The sequence below is a fragment of the Semicossyphus pulcher genome, unplaced genomic scaffold (assembly GCF_022749685.1).
Source record: "Semicossyphus pulcher isolate SPU_LCO1_2020_fin unplaced genomic scaffold, fSemPul1.0.p SCAF_7, whole genome shotgun sequence".
NCBI classification, from domain to species: Eukaryota; Metazoa; Chordata; class Actinopteri; order Labriformes; family Labridae; genus Semicossyphus; species Semicossyphus pulcher.
In genome coordinates, this window is record NW_027211748.1 from 28,534,602 (window position 1) to 28,561,455 (window position 26,854).

Genomic DNA, 26,854 nt, shown 5'->3' on the forward strand with positions numbered 1-26,854 from the left:
CAAAAACTGATCAAATATTCTGCTTCGTGTTTTTTTGTGACCTGTTTTTGAATACGTACCAATTATTCAACACAGTGCATACAGAAGTACAGAGCAGCGTATCTGTTAGTGATCCATCCTTGCCCGTTATGTTTTATTTTGTTTTAAGTGATAGGATTGTTTGTTTGGTCGTCTTTCAGCTGTTTTTTATTGATCGAACTAGTGTGAATGCGTCCTCTCTGTTTGTGCGTGAGGTTCCCCCTTTCCCCCACTGGGATTCAATTAAAGAGGTGAAATATTGGCCTTACCACTCAGGCACTGTAGTTGCTGGTTGATGGTGCTGCTGTTGCTAAATGAAGCCAGAACAAAACGAGTGTAGATGGTGGTTAGACTCTTACTAATGCCTCCCCGTCTTGGCTATTAGGACCTTCAGATGTTTCTCCCATTACAATGAGTGGAGCAAGCTCATCAGGGAGAGGCTGTGAAGCGTTTCTGCAGGGACTAATAAATGTTCTCTCATTACAGTAGAGGCCCAGGCAGCTGAAAGAACATGAATTCTTTGTAAAGAGGTTCAGAGATTTCACATGCATGACTGAAGATCTAATAGAGGCAATTTCATGATGTGGCTCTTAAGGCACTAGCCACAAAGTTATGGTCCAATTCAATACAGAGACTAAATGGTGCTTTGCAATGGGGCATTTATACAAAGGAAATAAGGGTGTTTGAGGACCGGCTCCTCGTTATTTAGTCCTATGACTTCTGAGGGTTTTTAAGGTAACATCTGACTTTGTGTTGTGCACTAGCACAGCCCACTCCAACATGAGTTATTGTGCATCACTTTAAATGCACCACAAAGGGCTTTTAGATGTCATCTGTGCTTCCGGAGCCGACTGATATTCCCAGCAGAGAGTCGGGACTGTAATTTATTACTGCTGCAGCCTTAGCAATGAACCTGGTGTCATTACCACTACTCAAAACAATGGACTGTAACAGAGATGTCAAGATATTGTAGGAACGGGCTTACTGTATGCTCTCCTTCATTCTTTATCTCCTTTACCTCGAAGCTAGGTGACTTTGTGTTTTCACTTTGCCTCCTAATCTCATTCCAAGCCTTGCTGTTATCGTTATGGAAATGTCTTTGGTGTCCTCTTTAAGGAGACTTGCTGATGAGATCATCGTGACATGAGGTCACATCGACACGCCCTCTGCAACTGATTAATATTCATGTTCTACGTTGTTTTATCTCTCCTGTAATCAGTTTTTCTGTCCCTCCTCCTCCTCCTCTCTCTTCACTCCGCTTGTTCCTCTCTCAGGGCAATGTGACCTTTTCATGTGCTGAGCCAGTTTCCGTTGCTGTGACGTTCCCCGGCCCCCAGAGCTTCCTACAGTTGCCGGGGGCCACGGCTTCCTCCTCGGGTGCCGTGTCGGTTGGGTTCGAGTTCAGGACGTGGAACAAGGCGGGGCTTCTGCTCACCTTTGACCTGCCTCAGGAAGGTGGCGTGGTCTGGCTGTACCTGAGTGAGGCTAAACTCAGGCTGCAGATCCATAGAGCTGGCAGGGCGCTGCTGGAGCTTAGCGCAGGTAATTTTCTTTATAGCCAGTTGTTTACGGAGATTGTTACGTACGTCCTCATACAGATAGTAAGCAAGAAGACAGATAAACAGCAGGAAAGGGCTGATATTTTTTACAGGGGTGGCTAATTTCACCATCCAAATAATCCTTCCTTGCACATTGTTCTTAGTTAACAGACATTAAATTACCAGGAGTGGGGTTCAAACCCACGAGGGCTATTGCCCATTGGATCTTAAGTCCAACGCCTTAACCACTCGGCCATCCTGGTGACAACAACAGCATATTGTATGCCGAATCAAAACGTGGTTACCCTAAACTCTGATAAGCATCCATGACTGGCATCCACAGATTCAGGAAACACTTCTCTTTGGATTTACTAGTTAGGGATTTTTTAAACCTGTAACCTTTAAAACCTAAACAAGTAACAAATGTTTAATGATAATCCTACATGGCTTTGAAAGGCTGCTCATTTTCAGTATTGGTGAGCTAGTTAGCTTTACATGCTAGCAATTGCAGCTTGTACTAGAGCTGTTAAAGATACTATTTAATCTGTTCTCTACGCTTTTGCTGATGTGGTTTTGGTATGATGATAAATAAATACAACCCTCAAAATATCAAAAAGTATCACTCTCAATAGGTTAAACACAGCATTTTTCTATTACTACTTTAACTACTCTATCACCATGAATTTACAACTGTTGGTGATGGTGCCCCACCGTTTTCGCCCCTGCCCCTAAGACAGCCTAAGTCCACAATTGGTATTATACTTGTTTCCAAAGCTCTGGTCACACATCCACATCACCCCGGAAGAATGCTGTGAAGCTGATGGGAGTGCTCTTCTGCAAAGTAGTCAGTAAGAAAAATAGAGGAGATAATGAGATATTGATTCATTCCCTCTACACCTAAGAACATACAGATTGTCACAGCAGGCACAGCCCAGCGCACACTTGTTGCAGGTCAATCAAAGAAACAGAGGATGCAGGAAGTGAAGAAGGCCGCTGTGTGATCTGCACTCGTCTTCTCCCAGTGGCCTGTGCAATCCACGTGAACCACATCCACCCACCGTGCAGGCTATCCTCACTCATTCCCACATCATCTCTTAATGTTGACTGATAACATTATGCTAAATACTGTTTCAGAGTTAGAGACATGATTTACAAGCTGTTTTCAAAAAGCAATTTGGTGCATGTGTGCAGGTTGTGGTTTGATGCGATATTTAATTTGATAATTACCAAGCTTGGGTCAGACTTGAAAAAAAAAACGGCTAATGTGCAGCCATAATCGAATGTTGGAGAGATTATGCCGCACTGTGTGTGAACAGGTTTTTTGGTTCACAGGTGCTGCTCTGAATGACGGCCAGTGGCATTCAGTGGAGCTGAACTCGAGACGAGGACGTCTGAGCATCAACGTGGATAAAGAGGATGGAGGAAGTGCTCAAGCCAGCCCCTCGTTCCCTGTCACCATAGAAAGTCATGTCTTCTTTGGAGGTAATAGTGAAACAGGTCCCCTTTACTCTTCTTCATCATTGAGCCCTGTTGAGCTTTAAACACTAGGCTACCTGAGATTTTTCAGCTAATGTCAAAACTTGGTTTATGTCTATGATTGTACAATGACTCTTCTTGCCTTGTACTTTTTTTTCCAGGATGTCCTGCTGAGGATGATCGGCAGCAATGCAGGAACCCCTTTAATGTCTTTCAGGGTTGCATGCGTCTCTTAACTCTGGACAACGAAAACGTTGACCTGATCATGGTGCAGCAAAAGCAGCTGGGAATCTACAGCAACTTACAGATCGACATGTGTGGGATTATCGACAGGTTAGTCCACAAACAGTAGTTCAGTGATATTTGCTAAGATGCCTTTTTGATGTTTTGGTACTACATCACTTGTTAAAGTAATATTCTGAGCAGCATATAGAGCTTCATCACATTAGCATTTAAACAGTGAAACTCATTCACCATAGCCAGTGCAGTCCCTCATGGCTGTAGAGTAAATCATGGAGCTTTGGCATACTTTGACATACAGATTATAAGGCTGACCAATTGGTGACTGGAGGCTCACAGTCAAACTTGGTGGAAGCTATTTTATGTTTGGCACGTTCAATTTTAGAGAACTCTCTGGCCAAGTATAAAGAGAGAAGTTGATACTTATACAATAAGACCACCTACCAGGAGTGAGATTTGAACCCATGAGGGCTTGAGTCGATTGCATCTTTAGTGCAACGCCTGAACCACTCAGCCATCCTGGTGAGGTTAGTTGGTTTCTTTTAATTAAATGATCTCTGCAGAAATCCCTAGTTGCTGCTTTCATCAAGAGTTATATTTAACGTAAAGATGGATGACAATTAAAGTAAAACACAACATAAGATTCTACAACTAATTGAATCCGACTGGAGGGATGGAACACCATTTTTCTAAAAGATATTCCTTCAGTTGGTGTGTTAGTGAAGAGTGTTAGTCCAGATGTTCCAAAGGTGTTCAACTTTTAATACTCTTTAAACCATTGGATGACTCCTCGTGCCATATGGAAAAGGAGTGCTTCCGTAAGAGAGGTGATCAATCAGAACACCTTGGTTTTGATTTGCAGAGATACTTCCCTTGAAGGGAGCAAGGATTCAGTTATGTGCCTTTAATACATCGGCTCTAGGTACATATGTGCTGAAATAAAAGCCCTTCAAGAAGACCACAATGTAGCTTGACTTGTGAGGGATTTTCTTACTTCCTCGTTATTAAATACCAGGAGTGGGGTTCGAACCCACGAGGGCTTTTGCCCATTGGATCTTAAGTCCAACGCCTTAACCTCTCGGCCATCCTGGTGACTTTAGCCATGTATTTTTTAGCAGCAATAAACAAAAGGTCAAAAGTGTGTTAGAGGTGTCTTTCAGCATGTTGAAGTAATCGATCATTTACATAAAATGCTGAGCCAGGTCAAAGGTAAGTGAGATGAGATGGTGAGCTCAGCATGTTGTCTTGGCAGTGTTATTCCCATTTGTCAATATGACGATAGTCTCTACAGGTTTCTTAAAAAATACAACAAACATTCTTTGCTGGAGGGAAGTGAGGTTTGATATAAAAACACAACACAAACGCATGGCCTCGTTCGGGCACAAACACACTTTTTCAATTGGAAATTCCAGAAACCTCTGGAGGCTGAAGAAACCAACCATGCAGTAACCACTTGTTTCCTCGATCAAATGTTAATTTACACGATACATGCTTTCTAATCAAGGCAGTTCAATACCAGAAGTGGGGTTCAAACCCACAAGGGCTTTTGCCCATTGGATCTTAAGTCCAACGCCTTAACCACTCTGCCATCCTGGTGACACTTCCTGTTCTTTTAGCAGACAAAAAACACTGAAAGCAAAATTGTTTTTATGTCACATTGAGGTAATTGAAATGCCAAGCCTGAAAGGTCAAAGGTAAAATGTTCAGTGATCTCAAGCTCTGCATTTTCATGTGAATTGCAGTTTTCTATCAGTGGTGGGGTTTGAACCCACAAGAGCTTTTGCCCGTTGCACAGAGTAAGGATTCAAAACTGTGGGGACAGAGGATTGTTCCAAAAAAAGTCAAAAAGCGAAGGCAAAGGTAACAGAGGTCCGAGAAGCTGGTCAAAACACGAGGGTCTATAAAAAGCTAATAAAGAGGGCTGGATGTATCGACTGCTAAGGCTAGTGATAATCTGATGATGAGGGAACACCAGGGCTTAAGAAGGAAAAGGGAGTGAACGTAACAAGACACAGGTGCAACACATTAGGGAGGGGCCCAGTGATCAACGGTGAGGGAGACAGCTTGACAGGAACTGAAAAAGACCAGAGACAAGGGTTAACAAAATAAAACAGGAAATGCCAAAATAATAAATTAACTTGACAGGTCTGACGCCTGTTGAATCTCCGTTTGAACTCCAAAGAATTGAGTCTATTACATTGTAAGTGTCACACCTTTACCACTCAGCCATCCCAGTAAGATGGTTGATGTTTCTAGGAGTAGTAAACCGATGGTGACTCCTGCAGCAAGCATGTCATATTAGGTGTGTCCGAAACCGCATACTATCATACTAATCATACTAATCATACTAACTGTGACGTCAAATTGAGTATGTCATGCGTTCCCATCTCATGGTATGCTATTTTGTGTATGCGAGAAATGCCCGGATGTATACTAGATCGGCCCAGATATTTGAGTATGAGACGGGAGCTCACTGGTTGTATTCAACCGCCCCAAAATGCATTGCGGCTGTTCAGCTTCTACTATGGCGCAGATGGACCGCAGATCCAACCAGACACACGTAAACGATTAATCACGTGACATGGAGAAGATGGCTCTGAGTATGATGCGAACAGCATGCTAATAGTCAGGTTAGTAGGCAGTATGCAGTACAGACTGTTTGAGTATGTAGTGGTTAGTCTGGGCCTGCAGTCTTCAGACACAGCCATTGTCAGAAATCCAAGTGCATAATGGAGCTTACCAGGAGTGGGGTTCGAACCCAAACCCTAACCACTCGGCCATCCTGGTGATTTTGACTGCAAGTGTAATGAAAAATTAAATGAAGACAAAATGATCCAAAAGCAGTTGTACGTGTTCATGAATAAGTAATGAATCCTTGTCATTATGACAAGTGGTTTAAAAAAAGAAAGATTTAATATGCTTGTGAAGAGATTTATACTATTACATAAGCACATGTTTTTATTATATTATTTGACCAATATAATTAGCTTTTAAAGAAAACCATTTTTGTACTTTACCAATGAGGATATCTCATTTAGACTTGGGGAATTCCTTTGTCCTGCTGGTTAAAGCAGCTTTTAAAAACCATTTCCTTCTAGTGTTGTTGTTGTTGTTGTTGTTGTTGTTGTTGTTGTTGTAGCACTAAAACAAAACTGATTTGACAGAAAGCAGCAGCTGCATTGTTGTTCTGTCAGACAGAGTTGGGTTTAGTTGGTTGTTAAGCAGAAATGTTTCCTCTGTTTTGTCACATGACAGTTTTTGAGAGGCAACTCTTTGTTGTTTTTCAACATCATGTTTCTTTGCCGGCAGATTAATATATTTGTGAGGTGAAGCGGGAGGCATTTTAGAGAAAGACTTCCCCATCAGGACAACACACAAATAAAAATACAACCATAATAAGGGCCAGACACACTCACAGTTTCTCTCTTGTGAAATTCAGATATGTTAGATAAGTAGTGTTACAGTTATATTCCTGCTGTTCTGCACTGACTTTTCCCACTCAAGCTCAGTGCGACCGAGTCCTCCAACAGTCTGTGAACACCCCTGTCCAAAACAAAGCCTTTCCTTAATAGCAGCAGACTAGAAGCAGAAAATGGTTTTCCAAAAATCCCATTTGAGTTTAATGATGTCCATATATGGTTATGTCGTGCAGCCCCGCTGCTGTCTGGCTTTTGTGTGTCTTTGATTGGCACGTCGAGCCGTACACGCAATTACAATAATGTGTGGGTAAAAAATATCAAGCTCTATTATAGAAACCTAATTTCCAATTGAGTTTATCTCCAAATAGAGAACGATTAATTATGTTTTATAAAAGTCAGAACAGGGTTGGGATTATGCATCCCACATGGTTACATCTAGCAATTCACTGACTGTAAAAAGACGGAGTATAAAAAGGAAAGAGGGAAAGACAAAAGGAGGCAAAAAGAGGGGAATGAGTTTATTGTCTGCCGATGAAGGAAGCACACGCAGAGATGCACTTCTTCTCCAATTATAGAAACAGTGTCAACACTTAAAAGCTGAAAATTTGACAAAAGCAGCTTCATGTTTCAAGGACAAAATGTAAAACATTAACTCTCATGGGTAATGGTACAAAAGCTCAAATAAAAACATCAGAATCCTTGCTCTTAATTAGATTAAATGTGGCTTTATTAGGCAGTGACAGCTGGAGATTGACAGTAAATGTGGGGTTGAAAGGAGGGGGTGACATTCAGTAAAGGGGCTTGGGAGGAATCCAACTCAGACCACTGCAATAAGGGCTTAAATGATGCCCTACCAGACCAGTCACAAGGGTGCCCCAGGCTTCTAGATAAAAAAATACCATAAAAGATAGTTAATCGAAGTATACATATGTATATGATCAATGAGGATGCAGGATCGGAGCGATAACTTTCACCTTGGTAGATGAGAGAGAGAGAGAGGGAGCGCAGAACAAATCGTTTGCTGTTTTGGTGTCACGCCAAATAGCACGACAATTAATGAGACAATCACAGCAATTATAAAACCGTTCCTCCGGGGAACAGCACACACACATACACACGCACGCACACAACCGATCTTTACAGTAAACTGGATGCAAGCGCCAACATACACACAAATATTGGACCAAGCACGTTTTTTTTGCAAGAAAAGGAGAATCCGCTCGACTGGTTTTAATTAAACGTATCCTGTTTTCTGCATTCATCAGATTATTATTCATCAGAATACAGTCCCTGCACAGATCTGTCTGCTCACTGAAACAAACCAATAAAAAAAAAACCTGTTTTCCAGTAAAGACAGGAAAAAAATCCACCATATGCTCTCTAGCTGTAATCCTGCTTATTGAATTTGGGGCCCGTGGGATATATTGTGCTGTAAACTCAGCCTGAAAATGGACTCACTGACACAGCCTCAATGTGGTGGTCATACGTCAGAGCAGGTTATTATATCTGCAGTGTGTTTTATGATTGTTGCCAGCAGCAAAGAGTATTATTGGCCAGAGCAAATAGTCCTTTAAGACAAAAACGGAGCTCAAAGCCACAAGGAGCCTCTCGTTTACCACATTAGTTCAGAAGTTCAGCACCTTGTGTTTTATCAAATCTCATAAAAGCCTGAAAGAATGTGAGCTTAACTCGTGAAAAATACCACAGTTCAGATATTTGTCAAGGTGCAACTGTGTTTTGTTGTTGATATAACATCATATGTTTTCATTAAGTTGTAGAATTTGTTACATGGGGCTGCATTGTCTTTGCTCCAAACTGTGGAATGGCTTTTTTAGGTGCACCTGGTTTTAACAGCGGCATAATGGAAGTTAGTACATTTACTTAAAGCTCCTGTGATGAGTTTTTCACTGGTTATGAAACAGACTGGAATTAATTGTGATGCCTCTGTATGACCTAAAAAAGCAAACAGACCATCAGCAACAAGATTGAGTATTTCTATATAGTTATTTTTAATGCCTGAAGCAGCTGGTGGGGGGGGGGGTGGGGGGGGTAGGTGTCAGACGAAGCGATTAACTGCATGCTGCCTTTGTTTACATTTTCCAGGGCAAAAGATCAGCTTTGTCCACAGGAGGCGCCAAAATCAACACAAACTGAAAGTTCCTCACAGGAGCTTTAAGTACAAATTTGAGGTACTGTTGGTTGGTTGGGTGAGTAGGTAGGTAGGTTGTTGGTTGGTTGGTTGATTGATTGGTTGGTTGGGTGAGTAGGTAGGTAGGTTGTTGGTTGGTTGGGTGAGTAGGTAGGTAGGTTGTTGGTTGGTTGGTTGGTTGGGTGGTTGGTTGGTTGGTTGGGTGAGTAGGTAGGTAGGTGGTTGGTTGGTTGGTTGGTTTGTTGGTTGGTTGGGTGAGTAGGTAGGTAGGTTGTTGGTTGGTTGGTTGGTTGGTTGGTTGGTTGATTGATTGGTTGGTTGGTTGGGTGAGTAGGTAGGTAGGTTGTTGGTTGGTTGGTTGATTGATTGGTTGGTTGGTTGGGTGAGTAGGTAGGTAGGTGGTTGGTTGGTTGGTTGGTTTGTTGGTTGGGTGAGTAAGTAGGTGGTTGGTTGATTGGTTGGTTGGTTGGTTGGTTGGTTGGTTGTTGGTTGGTTGGTTGGTTGGTTCGGTGAGTGGATGGATGGATTGGTTGGTGGATGGGTGGATGGATGGATGGATGATCGTGGCAGCCTATGACATTATCATATATGAAATGTCTTAAATTAGTTGAGCCATAAATATCAATAGCAGTTAAATGTGACAAACTCATTATAGCAGCAATAATATTAGTGCAGACACCTTGTATAAAACACACTTTCACTGCACATTGACTTTTACTTTTAATACAAGCAGATTTCTTGTGTCACAGCCCAGCTCTAGACCAAGACAAAAACAGGACACACAGATATACTAATTAAGAAAGTACTTCATTCACTAGAACAATAGTCAAAACTAATAAAAACAAGTAGCTATGAATAATCTGTAAAGTCACTTGTGTTTGGTGTGGATGAGTGGAAATGTGCTGCAGGGATGCTGCACTTTAAAAACAAAGAAATGCAAACATGAGCAACACAGAGGTGAGAGGAGGTCTGACCAAGACTGGCTGCTGCTCTGGCTTATAAACCAACCACCAGGTCTGCAGCCCTGGAGACGGAGAGAAAAAGCAACAGCAGAGTATACCAAGCAGAGGGACTGTCACGCTTTCTACAACTACCATACTTTTACTTTTTTTATGGCTTTTAAATGCAGGACTTTTATGTGTAGTGGAGTCACAGTGTGGCATTACTGAAGCAAAAGATGTGACTACTGTTCCACCACCGGGGTTTTATTGTCAAAGCATGCAGCACAGTCTGAGGGAAGATGGGAATGAGGCTCTCTCCAGTAATGAGTGCAATGTACTTTGTGTGACAGAAGTTAAAGTGTTGGATTTTTGGTTTGGTCGGGCTAAATTGGCCACATGGCTCACAGGGCGCTGCGGGATAGAATCAGTGTTTAAAGGGCCGGTCTCTGGGCGCCTCGGGGCTGAGTATGAAGCTGTTTCTGTGAAAGACATTTCAATGGATGTGTGGTTTAGATGAGACTGTTTGCAGTCTGACTCAACTGGTTATCCATCTGTGACTGTGCAATGTTTGGTCTCTGCGGGAGAAACTGTTTGTCAGAAGCTATCAGTGTTAGTCCTTCGTGACACACTGTAGTGGGGGCTGTGTGTGTGTATATCTGTCCAGTGTTTGTGTGTGTGTGTGTGTGTGTGTAATGAGGACAGGAGGTGCAGGGCATGCTTTAGGTATAACCATCACCATTATCAGGGTGTTGGCATTGCTAGCGGTTAGAAATGGGTGTCACAAGAATCATGCAAATTCCCTCATTAGTCAGCTTGAATCTTTTCAAGTCGAGGAAGAAATTGGCGTGACACTGTGACTTGAAAGCATATCAGCTACGAGATTCTGTTGACATCCTTGCAGAAATTGTTGATCCGATTTCAATTAAGAAAACAAGTGATGTTTTCTGTTGGAAGACATGCAACTTCTGCATCATGTTGTAGTTAATTTGCTTTCGACCTGTTTATTATGTCAATTAAATCGAGACTGACTGGGTTTATCAAACTGGCTCTAGCCAGTCCGGAAGAAGCTTGAGGCAGCAGAACAGTTCAGTCAGACACGTGTCCACCTCAGGATGATGTCATGAACAAAAACATGATGGTGTTTGGGTTTCCTTTGTATCTAGAAGGGAAATTATTCACTGATCTAGTTTAACCAGCTGAAACGTGGGCCATATCCTGAACGCAGCTTTACTGTTTCCAACAGATGTCACTACTAACAAACAAGCAGAGAAGACGTCAGCAGCAGGCAGGAGTAGTCAAGCTTAATATTTAATGTGAAAACTAACTCGCTCTCTTTAGATCAAAGCAGTATAGAGATACATGAAGGTAATAAACTCATTGTTCACTCAGGATAATGAGTCGGGTCTTTTAGCTGAATAACGAGGAGGCTGCAGACTCTGTGCAGACATCTACTTTCTTTTCAATATTCCTGCATGAGTTTGGGCAATAACACACTCAAACACTGTCGCAAATATTTACTACTCAAAACATGCATTTCTTAATATTGCGATATAAACAGAAGCATGCCGACGAACTGCTCCCTGAACTCCAACATGCAAGCACTCCATTTACAGTCACAGAGGCCGAACTGAAAAAGGATGGCACAGGATTAGAGTGCTGTAGCTATGATTATGTTTTTTTTATGTGCACATGTGTGCATGTGTGTGTGTGTTATGTTGGAATGTGTGAGTGAATCAAACCCTACAAAAGGAAATGGAACCGTAAAGCCCTCCATGTGGTTAAAAATATGTTTATCTGAGTCAGATGCAAGAAGAAAAAGGTCTTTCAAAAGAGGCCACGGCAGGATCAATATAACGACAGCTTGAACTATAGTGCTTTGAGAATACTGTAATATTTATCAAAGCTCCACAAAAGTGCACACAGAGCAAATGACAAAGTGGCGGTAACGTAACTTGCAGATAGTTTCTTTGTTTTCTTAGGCAGAGCGACGCTTAGCAAGCAAGGTGCATCAAACCGTCATCTTTATCCTTCCTCTCTGTGTGTTTCTTTTTCTCTTCCCCACTTCAGCAGAATCAGGTCAGTCTCTTGAAGTCTGCATTTACCAGCATAGTTTCAGTGTAGAGCAGACGCTGAGCTGCTCTTTATTTAATCTTTAAGGTTTAGCTCAGTCGGTGGAGAAGAGGCCCTTATATACAGAGACAAGGGTGCAGCTTTGGCTCAGTTGTACAGTGGGTTGTCTCTCAATCGGAAGGTTGGGGGTTCGATCCCTGACTGCTACAGTCTCATGTCAAAGTGTCCTTGGGCAACACACTGAACCCCAGGTATGGTATGAATGTGCATAGAATCCTGACTGGAGATTGGCACTTAGGTCATTGCCATCAGTGTGTGAATGAGTGTGTAAAAGTGTGAATGTGACATGTACTGTCGTTTTTACCATTGTACAAAGGCCTCGCCACATCGGCTGCCGGTTCGACTCTGACCTCGGCCCTTTGGTGCATGTCTGTCCCACTCTCTCTTCCCATATTACCCACCATATCTTCACTGTTGTCTATAAAGGTGAAAGGCCAAATAATAATAATTAACAAAAAGAATACAGACTTTAAAAAATGAGCTCTGTTGGACTCACTTTAAACACAGAAGGAGAACATTATAAAGATTTACCTTTACCTATTCTCATTATGTGGAATCAAGAAGGTTCTTTTTTTTTTGTCAGAAGGAAAGTGGTTATCGCTGTCGCCTCTCTGCTGGAAGGTCCCTAGTTCTAATCCTTGTTCAGACGTAGTGGGTCTTTCTGTGCATGCGTGGGTTCCCTCCAGGTACTCCTGCTTCCTCCCACAGTCCAAAGACATGCTTGTTAGGTGCACTGGTGACTCTAACTTGCCTGTAGGTGTGAGTGTGAGCGTGGCAGGTTGTCTGTGTGTCAGTCCAAGGTCTACCCCACCTCACCCAATGACAGCTGGGATAGGCTCCACCCTGAACAGGATAAGCGGTATAGATGGATGGATAGTAAAATGTTGTCTCTTCTTCCTGCAGAATTGTAAGCAGCGGTTCAATTGAAGTGTTTGTCCTGTTGATATTAAAAAATAAAATGCTTCCAAAATATTTTTTTCAACAACAACCTCCAATAACATGTTGCCTGAATGGAAAATAAGACCTCCTCCAGATATTAAAACTCTCCAGCCCTTCCTGCTCACATTTGGCCATGAAACCAATAACATGCTTGAGTAAACATCATTCAATAATTGTTCTGCCAATATTCTCTGAAAAGACTTTACTTCATCAACTCATTTAGAAGTTTATTCAAGCACATTTGTTTCATTATAATGAGATTTAAAACGCCTCTTTAGGTCTATTAACACTATCCGATATCTAGAAAGTGAAAAAGGTCAAAGGTTAAATCTTTGCAGCCTGTTGTTCTTCTTCCACAAACACACCGAGCCTCACGGAGCTCACTGTAAGATTAATGACTCAGATGAAACCTTAAATGTACTTCAGCTGCTTTTCCAGACTCACAACAAAAGTTTACTTCTCTCGGCAATGAGGGATGGAAGGTGTTTATTGGCACCGGCTTCTTTTGTCCTCGAAATGTTGAAATGTTTTTCTGCAGCTTAACCTGGAGATTTGTTTCCAAGCTGCCAAAACAAGCAAATGGATTTTTCCACTCTGCTGTCTTAGTATGTATAAAAGAATATATAACAATTCACTCCTGACTTTTTCAGAAAGGTCTCGACAGCAAAGATAAATCAAGGTCCTACAGTACATCGTACATATCAATCAGAATATTACTGGAGAGTGAAACTTTGTGATAAACTTTCTCCTCCTCTCTCTCTCTGTGTCTCTCAGGTGTTCTCCCAGTCGCTGTGAACACGGCGGCCTCTGCAGTCAGTCCTGGACCGTGTTTCACTGTAACTGCTCCGACAGCGGATACAGCGGAGCCACCTGCCACAGCTGTAAGTCACCTGTCAGTCAAACATCACCACATACTCTTACCATGGACCGCAGGGCCAGGCTAAACCATTACAGCAGTCGCTTACGGCTCAGCACTTCCTCCCACTCTGTGTGTATTGTGTGTGTGTCCTGTAGCCTTTAAGTACCCATCAGGCACAGAGCACTCAGATCCACTCAGTAATGTTTCATGCAGAGAAATCAGCCAGTGGTCCTCTTCAGAAATTATACTTTGCCTCCAGGTTCACATAAAATTAATGGCTGTAAAAAATATGCAGCAAATTTGCATAATGTCACATGCTATAATAACGACAAACATTTGATGAAACACAAAAATTACATACTGCTATTCTATACTGTAAACCGCTCACATGAAACACGGTTACAGTGATGATAACCTTAAATAGATCACTTGGGACTGAATCATTTCTATACAAATGCTGTTTAATAAAAAATGATCTTCTCCCATGATACTTAACCTTACAGTAACTCCTCTGCTTCCCTCTGGCTACCTGAGCTGGTGCACTGTGCACATTGAAATCATGAAGGGGAACAAAAGTCATTTTCTCAAAACTAATGACAAACTGTAAAACACAAAGCAGCAGCAAGACCTGGTGCTACTCAGACCACCTTGTGGACTCTACTCAAACATCTAGAAACAGTTAGGGCCGCTAATGATCGAGACAGCAAATTAAAAAGCGCAAAGATTGCACCTTTGGTTGGATGTAGGCAGAATAGCTATACTGTATTTTAAAACAGTCAATAAAAGCCTGATACCTGTGGAGTAGCTTAGCATAATTTGCACTTTAAAAAACTCACCCATCATACAGCCTCAACCTGAAGCGACTCAGTCAGCTCCATCCCTTTAAGAAACCCCGCCCCTAAAAGCCCACTTTCTTCTGATTGGCCAGCTCTCTCAGAAGCCTGCTGATGCTGCACTTTGTGATGTCAGAAAGTGCAGCGTGTAGAAAAAGCTGTGTGAAACCTGGCGTTCACAGCAGCCTGCAGGCTGAGCTGAGCCTGGGGATTACTCCAACATACTTTTACCTGCAGATTTCAAACTTTGAAACGTCCAACATTGTAACATTATGTCTTAAGATGTGAAACAGCATAATACCCCCTCTTTAAATGTCGGTAATCTGCATAAGATATGAAACAAAAAGTTAAATGGATCCTCCAAATATGTTTTGAGGAAAACTGCATTATGCTGGCAGTGTTGTTTTTTCCCAATGCAATATTGTGCTCATTTTTTGTACCGCACACAATCGTAGGGAGTTGGATGAGTGGATGGTGAGGGACAAAGAGACATGACACTGAAGGTCAGGTTTTTCATCCCGTGAGGCTTAAAAATTATAATTCTGGTTAAACACTAATAAAGTAAACACATTGTGTCTTTTCCTTCAACTTATATTTGACTTGGTCCTGAATGTAGGCATAGTAAAAACATTCATTATACTTTAGTGGCTAAAAGCGGAGACTGTATTGCCATTTAAATAAAATACATTATCCGTCAAGGTTTTGCAGAAATATTTCCTAATTATGTTGATGTGAAATGGAATGCAGGAGGCATTATGTTTGCATTTGCTGCTGCAGATTTGGGGCATGTTAGTGTCATTTCTAGCAGACAGTTTTAAAAAAGGGAGAAAGCAAAAAGTTAGAGCGTGCTGAAACAAAAGAAAATGTAAATTAGAACCAAATGAGAAATGAAAAGTGAGTGAAACATTCAAAGAAGTGCAGATAATGGATTTCCTTTTACAAACACTTACTCCACTTTCAGCACGGAGGCAAACTGAAACGAAAATGTGATCAACAAACGAGCAATGTTCTACTTTTGTGCACATGTCAGCTTCTCCATCATTCATGTCAAGGATGTTTAAGAGACTTTTCAAGTTGGCAGCTCCAAAGAGGCTTTTTACAGTTTACCTCAATACACAGAAAACCTTTAGTTATTCCAGGTTGCCAATCACAGATGCACTTATCAGCCGTATTGTTTTATAACGGCAGATGGGCCTTTTAGCGGGGCTGCTGCAAATCTTGACTTAAGTCTGAACAAAGAGAGAAGGTTTCTTGGTTTTTGTTGAGGCTGCAGCTTTGGGACCCATTTCAACTGCCTTCACACCTTATACCCAGCATTTCTCCCCTCACAGAGCAGTCTTTATAACATCTTTATGTAGGTGAGTGATAAGGCGGAGGGTAATGAGACTGTAGCTGCGACTGAACTGCCAAAAATACAATAAATACATGAAATGGAAGCAGGTGAGCTTAGAGGTGAGATTTACAGTTCCCGTTTCAATTTCCTCGAGTCAAAACCTCGACAACAGAAGAAGAGAGTTTCCCACACACACGGTTCATCTTCGGTTTCATTTCTATTTCTGATGTTGCTGTGAAAACCTTCCAACTATACTGAAGGAAAAGTGATGAATAAAAGACTTGTGAGGAAAAAGCGAGATAAACAGGTGAGCAGAGTGTGGGAACCTCAAGGTATGGATTTGACTTGAAAAGTTCAGTTTTTTACTGCAAAAGAAGCTCTGTGTGTGTGTGTGTGTGTGTGTGTGTGTGTGTGTGTGTGTGTGTGAGAGAGAGAGAGAGAGAGAGGACGGAGGAAGACTTACAGAGACAGAGAGGAAGATGCAGCTCTGATAAAGGTCTTTGTACTCCCATCAGTCGTTACTGTCCTCCCCAGCCGGGTTCATTTTTACTTTATGAGCAGCTGCTGCAGAAATCAAACTCGTGTTCTTCAGTGATTCAGTGGTCATACGTACACGTGTGTGAAGCAGCACACGTAATCCTGCACGGTGTGTGCTCTTCCTCCCCTCACAGCTGATCTGTTGATGTTGATTCACGCTGCAGCTGATCTCATTATTTTCCTCCCAGCTGTGTACGAACAGTCCTGCGAGGCGTACAAACACAACGGCAACACGTCGGGACACTTTTACATCGACGTGGACGGCAGCGGACCGATCAAACCACAGCTGGTCTACTGCAACGTGACAGGTGACACACACACACACACACACACACAAACACTCGTAATCACACAACACAATGATTAACATAATTGTAAATGATGATGCTACAGTCATCACGCACCCCACACTTTTCTTGATGTCTTCTGTTCCCTTCGTGTCTTTGTGTTTTATATAATTTGTATCCTGTTGAATTTATTTTTTCCCTTCTTAATGTACATCTTTCCTGCCATCTGTGTTCTACATGTTTTACATAATTGTATAAATTTGAATATTTTTTATGATTTGTGACTTTCTACAGTTTTTTCTCTTTTTCTTTCCTCCTCTCTTTGTGTCTCAATACGTCTTTGTTTGTCACATACACTAACTGGCCAAATGTATGTGGACACCTGAAGGTTAAAGAGCAGCTCCAGTCATGTTTTAAGATATAGAATGCTCTGCTTGAAATAATAAATTGTGTCTGATATGATTTTTCTGCAAAATAAATTGAATTACCTTCTCCCTCATTAAAAATTCCTGAATCTGCATAGGCCCCGCCCACTATGCAGATTTCCAACCGCCCCCAACGACGCAAAAACATAACACATCCCTGCCATCGTTCAGTGGCAACTTGTTGAAACTTAGCTCGCTTGAAATGTTGCAGTAGTAACATTAATGTGCCCACGTGCCCATCTTCAAACTGTCTTTTTCCCTAATTAATAACAAAGAACCACAGGTGGAAGAAACATTTACTTGTGCTTTTCTGCATAATTTATTTAGATTGGCGACATCTGCAAATGGAAGTAGCTTCGATTGAATCATGGTGGAGCGAGTTAAAGTTCACACTCAGGAGGTTCTTTTTTCTTTTTTAGTTATTCAGTGTTTGGAAAGTTAAGTGTTAAATGAACGTCAGTGTATTGCTGAGTATGAGTTAACATTTTAAGAGTAATCATAAATTCTATTTACATGACATAAATGGAATACTGAGTGAATGGCAAAGTTGCTCTCGAGAGCTGTGAACAGAGATGGTAAAGACCTGAGGCAATGATCTTCAGCCATAGGTTGTCAGCAGAAGTCATCATACCTTTGACTCTTAGGTGTCCTCTTGTGTCTGTCTGTCCCTCTGCAGAGGAGAACACATGGATGGTGATCCAGCACAACAACACAGAGCTGACCAGAGTCCGACCGTCTTCAGGTGGAAACCAGCATTTAGTCCACTTTGACTATTCAACTAAAGACGAGCAGCTGTTGGCCGCCATCAGACAATCAGAGCACTGTGAACAGGAGCTGTCATACCACTGCAGGAAGTCCCGCCTCCTCAACACTCCAGGTAAGGGCCTGTTTGTTTATCTAGGAAAGACGGTAAGGTTGAACTCTTTTACTGTCCTGGCTCACAGGATCAAATTAGGTTAAATGCTTCTCATCTAATTTGAAGCATAGACATGTACATGTATGCACATATGCTCTTTACAACAAACTAAACCAGGCTTTGCAGGTTTCCGTCCTGTTTACCAGTGAGCCAGACCAATGAATCAAGTATGATTTGTTTAAATGTCTCCTTCATTCGCCAACGGTCTGTCAAGTCCAATTTGATTATCTGTGTTTCTGATGGTGCCTCTTTACGTCACGTTAACAAGCCATCACTCGCCCAAGATGCTGTGAGTTAGAATCAGTCTACCAACCAAGAACATTGTTTGTACTTTCATTTAACTTGGTGTCGACAGAGCTGATGATGAAGCGGACGGGATCCTTTTTATGATTCATGCATACATGCAGCCTTTATCTTATCCTTTCTCAGCATTACAGTCCTCTGTCCATCTGCTGTCTGGTCAGTTGGCAGGAAAACAAGACAGGAACAGGTCAAGGCAAGCAGAAGATGGATAGAGGACTAGGGGAGAGAGGGATGAATGGACGGATGGAGGAGTGTTTTATTCTCTTGGCATTTGGCCGAGACTCTTCGAGTTACATCAACAGCGCAGGAAAAGAGCAGCACACGCTGAGAGCAGCAGTGTAAAGGCAGTATTTAAGCACATGCTGTTTTGTTGCTGTGTAAAGGTTGTTCCAGTAAAAAACATCGAATGATGGATAGATGGACCTTTCCTTACCCTAATTTAAAGTATTTGCATATTAAAGATTCTCAGAACCAACAACAGAAAACATTTCATGGGCACAGTCATTTTTGGCTCGATGTTTTATTGTCAGAGCTGAGGTATATAAGGCAGCTTTTCTGAGGGAACAGATTGCACCACTAAACAAGTTCTGTTTTATGTATCATCTTCGATAGCTTATTTTAAATGTGCTGTTTTGCTATCAGACTCATATGATGGCGATGAAAGCTACCGTGTTGAATCTGGATCTCCAATTCTTTAGAAGTTGAAACTGTTTGAGTCGCGGGACTGTGATGTAAAAGGCTGAACCTAAATGATCCAAATGTTTTCTCATGTAAGTCAAACGAGTCTGTCGCTGTTGGTTGTTTCAGAGGGCTCTCCCTTCAGCTGGTGGCTCGGTGGTCCTGGTCCCGGTCGTCTCCAGACTTATTGGGGCGGAGCTCACCCAGGCAGCCAGCAGTGTGCCTGCGGCCTGCAGGGCGACTGTGTGGATCCACAACACTACTGCAACTGTGACGCCGACCGCACAGAGTGGTACTGAACCTTATCAATACACACACACACTTCTCCCCTCATTAATAGTCACAAAGTCTACGGCAGGTTATCCTGCTTCTGCAAGTTTACTCATTTCAGTTTAAACATCTACTGGCTGGTTGCCATGTTTTATTAAAGGAAAACATTTATACTTTTGTAAGTGCTCCTCATTGTTAATGTTTATCTCTCATGTGGTAGAAACCCCATGATGCCAGAAGAAGAATAACTGATTAAAGACTTGACAATGAAGGTTAGACAGTGTGCAGGAGTTTGCTTGTACTTTATGATCTCCTACGCACCTGTCTCGAAAAAAATGTGTAGTATTCCTCTTCTTTGACTGAGGACTTTAGACACTGTTCTCAATATGTCATGGTGGTTAAAAGATTTGGTTAAAGGTATAATAAGTAGGATTTAGACTTTTACAAATATAATATAAATCATCACATATGGGCCTCTATACATGTGTGTTGGTGAGTGTGTGTGCAGACCCTTGTGAGACCCTTCCCTCTATTCAGGAGGGATGCTGTTGTGGTTCCCTGAGCCAATCACAGCGTACAGGTGAGTGTGGGAGTGGTTCAAATTAGCAACAGGGCCCCATTCAGACCAGTGAACATGGCGAAAGAGCGATGCAGAGTTGGCCTTCTTTCTGTTGGACAGGTAGGTGCCTCAAACTGGTCAGGAAAAGCAAACTGGGGGTTAGCATGCTGCCGTAAAGCTAACCGGCGGTTAGCATGCTAGCACAAAGGTAACCGTGATGCTGTCGGTGTTAGCTCGGCGGGGTGGGCGTGTTCTCGCACGAGAGAGTGAGAGTGATCTTCTGGTGACCAAGAGCCCAGGAGGAGGGGCCCAGTTTGAATGCGTTGTTGACAAAATGCAAGGAAAGATCATACTGATTATACCTTTAATTGAATGTCATATTTTGTAGGACACTATACATAATTTAAGACTTCAGACCAGACCACACAGCATTAAACTGTCCCAGTTTAACTTTAGCTGTTGGGAGAAATTGAGAAAGTGTGTTAGTCTTTCCTTAAGTTGTAAGCAATCCTGCTTTTGCCTCATCTCCTTCCTTCTATCATTTCCCAGTACAAACTGTTTGTGCAATGGTCTAATTTTATAGACTGGAGCTGCCACCACTGCTCTTCAATATTTCATCAGACTCACAAAGTGCTGTAAACACTCCTCACTTCCAGTCCTTCCAGTCCTGGATGTATTTTTATACACCACTTTCCTCAGCATAAGGCTAACAGGCGGGTTATCGTCAGTGCGTGGAGCTGCTTGTGGGCGTAAATGGACAGGAGGAGTTTTTGGAGCAGTTGTTCCAAAAACTGTCACAATGTTGACTGTCAGGATGGTTATAATTCAGCTTGTGGAATAAATAGTCCCAGAGAGATTGCACCTTCACACTGCAATGTTTACATCAGCGAGTAACAACGTGTAATATTGTCCCCAAACTGATGTAACGTAAAAAACACCACAAATACATCTATGCACACAAATGATCATAGTTTTTTTTCTCTTTTGGCTCCTCTATCCTGTTTTTGTACCATCTTCTTATGCTTGTAATTCTCCATCATATCCCCTCTTCTTCTTTTCTTTCCCTGCAGGGCTGAAGACTCTGGCCTGCTCACCCATAAGGAGAGCCTCCCTGTCAGGTCTTTGGTGCTGGGTGACCTCCGGAGGCCGGGGTCAGAGGCCGCCTACAGGGTGGGACCGCTCCGATGCCATGGTGACAGTAAGTCCGGCCCAGTTCTTGCCAAGTTTCACTTAATCTAAGATGATAGAAATCTTACTGTTGAAATGTTCTTATTCTATAAATCTGCATGAGTGACGTAAGAGCTTCAACATCCTCACATTTTGTGATTTCTGTTTTTAAACTGAGCTCTTACCGTGTTTCTCAGAGAACTTCTGGAACGCTGCGTTCTTCGACAAAGAGACGTCGTACCTCCACTTCCCCACCTTCCACGGAGAGCTGAGCGCAGATATCTCCTTCCTGTTCAAAACCACGGCCGACTCCGGTGTGTTCCTGGAAAACCTGGGCATCAAAGACTTCATCCGGATCGAACTGAGCTGTAAGTAAGAGCTGCAGGATAAAGACTGAATCCGTTTCAAACCAACTTGAAGGGGATTTGTGTGTCTTCTAAGCCCTGTATGGTGTTTGAGTGTTATTTTTAGCATTGCTACAAATGTAATACTGACTTTTTTTTTCTATTTATGTGTGAAAAAGTGATGCAATAGTAAGAAACTTTTCAGTCTTAATCTGATTTCTTGAGGGTTTTTTTCATTGCACCCTTTAAAACCCTCTCCTGTACCCATACAATCTGTTTCATTCCCTTCCCAGTGCTGGGACTCAAATGCATGCAGGCTGTACATGAGAAGATGATAACATTTTCCACTTCATTTATTCACCTTTACTTTAGAGGTTTGTTTAATTTTTTATCGACAGGCTGATTTCTATGGATGGCGTGTTTCTTCAGGTGCTGCTTTTGTTTTATCCGACGCTGTGTTCTGCTTTAGATCGCAGTGTTTGTTGTCTTCCGATCAATTTCCTTCCCACACAGACATTTTCATAGTCATACACTGCAGTGCACGCTGGCCCACATGGGACGCAACACAACAAATAAAATGTAGTCGAGATAATATCCATAAAAAGTGACTCATTATCATTGCTTTTTTTTTTTTTGCACCCTTGTTTTTAATTTAGCGGCTTTATGAACTGTCAGGGGCATTTTAGCCGTGACCCTCCATTAATTCCTGCCTCTTTGTAAGGCACACATTTATGGTGGCAATAGGGTGTCATTTGGATTATGACAGTAATAACTAACAGGGTGTGATTTAGTTTATGGGTGCCATGGAAATGTGGCCGGGTGTGAGATGAATGTTTATAGCCTGCAATAGATTGTGTCATTTAAAATATAGCTGTATTATCCAGCAAGGTGTCCTTGTGCCTATATGGCTATGACAGCATTGCAGATGGAATGAGGTGCACATTTATGGGCGGCAGTAATGTGTGTTGTGTGGAACGGCTTGCGTAGATGACTTGAATCTGTTATTAGAGTGACCATAGTTGCCCTTTGAAGCTCTTTTACGTCACCGTACCTGTTTTGCTTTGCTTCTATTTCCAGTATTTTGGTTCTTTTTGTGTTGTGTTGCATTCAGGAAGAAGCCATTTTAGAAATGGGATTCAAACAGCCCCTTACGCTGGGAGACTGCTGCACCAACTGCCCCTCTCCTCAGGGAAATCACGGTCAGTGTGGGTGTTCAGGCTCTGAATACTGCTGCTCTGCTGCAGGCGGCCTCTGATTGCTCTGTAACAATGTGTCCCTGCCTGAGAACAATTGCAAAAATGAAGTTACCACAGGATGCTGGGACACTGCTTCATCTTGCTCTGTACTCCCATGGTAATACATCCTCACTCTCCGGCAGCACAGCATGAAGGATGATGGTTTTCTTGGCCTGCACTCTCCTAAATCTTGCGCTGTTGTTGGAGAGAACAGAGAGAGCTGAGCAGACACCCCGAGAGGAGTAATTACAGACATTCAGCACCGAGGAGCTGTCCATGGCGCTGAAACAAGGCAGCTCCAACAGGGCCAAGGAGCTGGCCGTGGTCCTGACTCAAGATGCTGAAGCTTCAAGGGAACTTGGCAGTACTTTTTTGGATGAAAAGAGAAAGTCCTACATCAAAAAATCATAAGAGTGAAAGTTTAAACAACAGAGTCCTCATTAATGATATGAGAAAAACATTTTTTTTTTAATGAGATGAATTCCTCATTGTGAAGAATGGCCTCTTCATAGTTCCGTAAGTTAAGTTGCATGTTAATGTAGTTGAAGCTTTAGGGCAAGGTCATACATCCACCAAATATTAACTCCCGTTCGCTTCGTTTTATGCTAGTTACTGGCCCGAATAAAGCATTTGCATGCTAAACGCCGGTTAGCTTGTCCTACCTGGTTTGAGGCACCTACCTGTCCAACAGAAAGAAGGCCAGCTCTGCGCCGCTCTTTCGCCATGTTCAGCGGTCTGAATGGGGCCCAGTTGCTAATTTGAACCACTCAAACGCTCACCTCATCGTGTGATTTGCTCAGGGAACCACAACAGCGCCCCTCCTGAATAGAGGGTCTGCAAGGGTCTGCACACACACTCACCAACACACATTTATAGAGGCCCATAAGCCTGATTGAGCCTGATGATTTATAATATATTTGTAAAAGTCCTATTAAACTTATTATTCATTTGAGTAAAAGTAAAATTACAGATTTTAAAAACTACTTAAAAAAGTAAAAGCACACAAAAAAACCTACTCAGTTACAGTAATGCGAGTAAATGTAATTAGTTACTTTCCACTTCTGCATGTGCCCAAATGTCCATCTTGCCTTTAGATTAATGTAGTTTGGGAAGAGTACAACAATTCCCTGCAAAATGTAGGGAAGTACTTCGAAATTGTTCTCTAGGAGAGTTCTTAGTAAATGCACTTGTTAATGTCTCTTCCTGGGTGATTTATTAAAACTATGAGAAATACTAATATGGCTGAGAGCAAGATGCTGAGATCTGTACCAGCCTGTTACTTTGCCTGGCTGACATTTTTCTTTCCTCGTTGCGAGGCTTGGCAATCAGAATCAAAGAACAGTTTAGCAGTCTGCAAATGAGTATAGAATAGCCGAGTTCCTCCACGTAATCAGTACTTCTTTCCAGACTCTCTGGTCTTTTGTTTGTTGTTATCCTGTGAGAACTAAATGCTTAGTTAGAGGCTCTGTTGGCGTTTGTGTTTTTGTTTTCTTGTAAAAGATTAATTAAACTACGTTCTGTGGAGCCCTTTATTCTCTCCATCTGCTTGTTAGGTGTCCATACCTTTGAGTCCAACTTACCTGCTTGTTAAAGCTCCTGCGTTTATTCCCATATGTAGCGCTGGCAGGTCTGTTGTAAAAATATGCAGCTAAAAAATAAAGATTCATGCCAACCCGTTTTCAAAAATGTGATCAAACAATGAACAGGCATCAGAGAACATTTACAAAAAGGAATGCGAAAATATGTGGTGAAAACTGTTATCACAATCAAAGCCTTAAACAAATGCCATTAATTATCTCTTTAGTAATTCCATACGTCCCCTACATTGATCACCCTTCTTGTCTTACCTGTCACTCCCATCTCTTCCTCTCTCTCAGCCTCCACTCAGGTGGTTTTCTCCTTCGATGTGGGTAACGGGCCTCTGGAGGTTCGTGTTGAGTCGAGGGTCCCGCTGAACGACAACCGCTGGCATCGAGTTCGAGCCGAGCGGAACATCAAGGAGGCGTCGCTTCGATTGGACGGACTTCCTGTAGCTGCACAGGAAGCTCCTGCTGACGGACACTTCCACTTGCAGCTCAACAGCCAGCTGTTCATCGGTGAGCAGTTCAATTTACTCCTTTTGGTTTTCTTTAGAAAGTCTCCAAAGTCTGGTTATTTTTGTGCTTTTTGATAAACTTTTTGTCTTCAGAAAAACAGCCTCTTATAATAGATCAAATGTGTGCGTGGGTATATGAGTTTACTTTAGGCCTCATTAGTCTCGCTGGTGGGTTCACGGTCCTTTCCCAAGTCTTTTGGGACTGGAAATGGAAGTCTCTTTCTCTCTCTCCAAATCTCTGAGGCACTAGATTCCACACACACTTGCCTTGATTCTCTTATCTTCTTTGTACTTCAGCGTTTCTGTTTCTGCAGCGCCTCTAAGTTTGCCGCTTGATAAGAAAACTTCTAGTCAAATATTTTTTTAGTCTCTCTGTCAGAAGAAGTATCTCTCAGTGTCTTTGTTAAGTTTATAAAAGGCGGTACATGGAGTAGTAGTAGAAAGAAAAGTCATTTAGATAGGAGGACATTTGATCATCGTTACAGAGTCTTCTTTGAATCTTTGCAAAGTAAGTTCAAATCCAGTTCAAGGGATAAGAAAACTTAACACCTGCTTCAAGGAAAAGGAGGCTCCAAAGTCTGATTCTGCTTCGGACCCTGCAGAGTCAATCACTTTTACAGATAGAAGTAAGCTCACTCTGGCTGTCTTATACATGCTAAACTGGTTTGCTAGTTTCCATTAGGCAGTGATAAGCACAGCTAATGTCAGTTTGAAACATTCATGTAAAGGGCATCCAGAACTGTGCTATATAAGTACAGTCCATTTAACTGCAGCTCTCCTTCAATAGCAGAACCTAATAGGTAAATCAATGTTCATAGACCATCAGCAGGTAGCGCACGGTGTGCATGCTACATAGTGCTGTGTATCTTTGTCAGGAAAGGGCTGCAGATACTCTCTATGTCACACATGCTAATCTTCTACTGGGCGACTTATGTTGTCTCTGTAGCTGTATTGGATATGGTGGTGCTGGGTCTGCCTTGTTATCCACAGCAGAGCAATATAACCTCACTGACTGAGATCCCACAAGTCTCAGAGAGTCTCTGTAGACTGAGATCCCGGCCTCGAGACAGTCTGACCTCTTCCTACAGACTCCTACATACTCTAAGAAGAACAAATAAATACTCTATTAGTGCTTAACTTCTACTGGGCGAAGCTCGCAGCTGCCCAGCAGTCGATGGTTTCTGCTGCAGACAGTACAAAAAAGATGGACGACTTGACGGCTCCCTAAAAGTGAAGCCAAACCCTCTCTATCGCCCCCTGCTGACTGGCTGCAGTATAGGTCATAAAGCCCGCCTCCTCCATGTTAACAGATGGGACATGGGTGAAACTTTGAAATCAAAATATACGTCAAATAAACGTTTCTCAAACATGTTTCTGTCATTATAGTTAGTTCTTATCGTGCTGATTTATGTCCAAGTGTTAATTTTCTGACAAGTTTACTTTTAATTATCTTTAATTAATGATGATTGACAGCTCTGTTGACAAATCCCACGCCTGCAGCCGATCTGTTCCGGATTAGCAGATTAGAGAAGAAACAGTGAGAGGACACGTAACTAAAACAGTCACAACAGTCATAGAGGTTTCCATACCTGTGAGCGTCTGCTTCAGACCGACACAAGAAGCTGTTCTGATGTTAAATACGCCGGCGTGCGGGATCTTTGGTTTGGAAGCCAGTGAAGAGAGACAAAAATGGGACCAATATGCTCCCTCTTCCTGGTACCAGTCAGCTGCCTGGCTGTTGCATTTTGGACCAGTTGCAGGCAGACCAGGGACGACTGGCTGATGTCAGTATACAGGGAGTTATAATAATCGAGTTGGGAAGAGATGAAAGCTTGGATTCACCTGCCGATCTCGACTGCGCAGCTCCGGCTCCAAATGACGTCACCAGCTCAAAATGGCAGCGCCCGTCAGGGGGGGGGTATTTTGACTTATCAATACTCATCAATACTGCAGCCTTGATTATCTCAACGTCATCAGTTCAGTTGTACTAATAAACCTCCCTATTTGACCTCTCGCTCTGTCTGTAAACCTGAAGGAGGAAAACATGAAAATCCATCATTTATCACCAGGTTTTATCTTTCTGCAAATATTATGTATGTCACTTCATATCAGCAAACACACCGGGAAAACAAGCCAGCAAACATTGATGAGATTGGATGCAGG

General features: G+C 42.3%; 1 protein-coding gene and 3 non-coding genes across 4 annotated transcripts in view; 1 reads left to right on the top strand and 3 right to left on the bottom strand.

The window, feature by feature from the left end:
* LOC138611332 (contactin-associated protein-like 4) overlaps positions 1-26,854 on the top strand; it is a 121,430-nt gene that overhangs the window by 65,676 nt on the left and 28,900 nt on the right. Inside the window, exons 8-17 of the mRNA XM_069684380.1 lie at positions 1,293-1,560; positions 2,889-3,038; positions 3,194-3,365; positions 13,625-13,731; positions 16,601-16,720; positions 17,801-18,001; positions 19,151-19,313; positions 20,921-21,048; positions 21,215-21,385; positions 24,474-24,692. Of these exons, the coding sequence (XP_069540481.1) occupies positions 1,293-1,560; positions 2,889-3,038; positions 3,194-3,365; positions 13,625-13,731; positions 16,601-16,720; positions 17,801-18,001; positions 19,151-19,313; positions 20,921-21,048; positions 21,215-21,385; positions 24,474-24,692 (1,699 nt within the window). The remainder of the gene's footprint in view (positions 1-1,292; positions 1,561-2,888; positions 3,039-3,193; positions 3,366-13,624; positions 13,732-16,600; positions 16,721-17,800; positions 18,002-19,150; positions 19,314-20,920; positions 21,049-21,214; positions 21,386-24,473; positions 24,693-26,854) is intronic.
* On the bottom strand, positions 1,737-1,819 carry trnal-uaa (transfer RNA leucine (anticodon UAA)). Its single transcript has one exon. It is a non-coding gene; the product is annotated as a tRNA-Leu (tRNA).
* On the bottom strand, positions 4,282-4,364 carry trnal-uaa (transfer RNA leucine (anticodon UAA)). Its single transcript has one exon. It is a non-coding gene; the product is annotated as a tRNA-Leu (tRNA).
* trnal-uaa (transfer RNA leucine (anticodon UAA)) lies at positions 4,786-4,868 on the bottom strand. The gene has a single exon. It is a non-coding gene; the product is annotated as a tRNA-Leu (tRNA).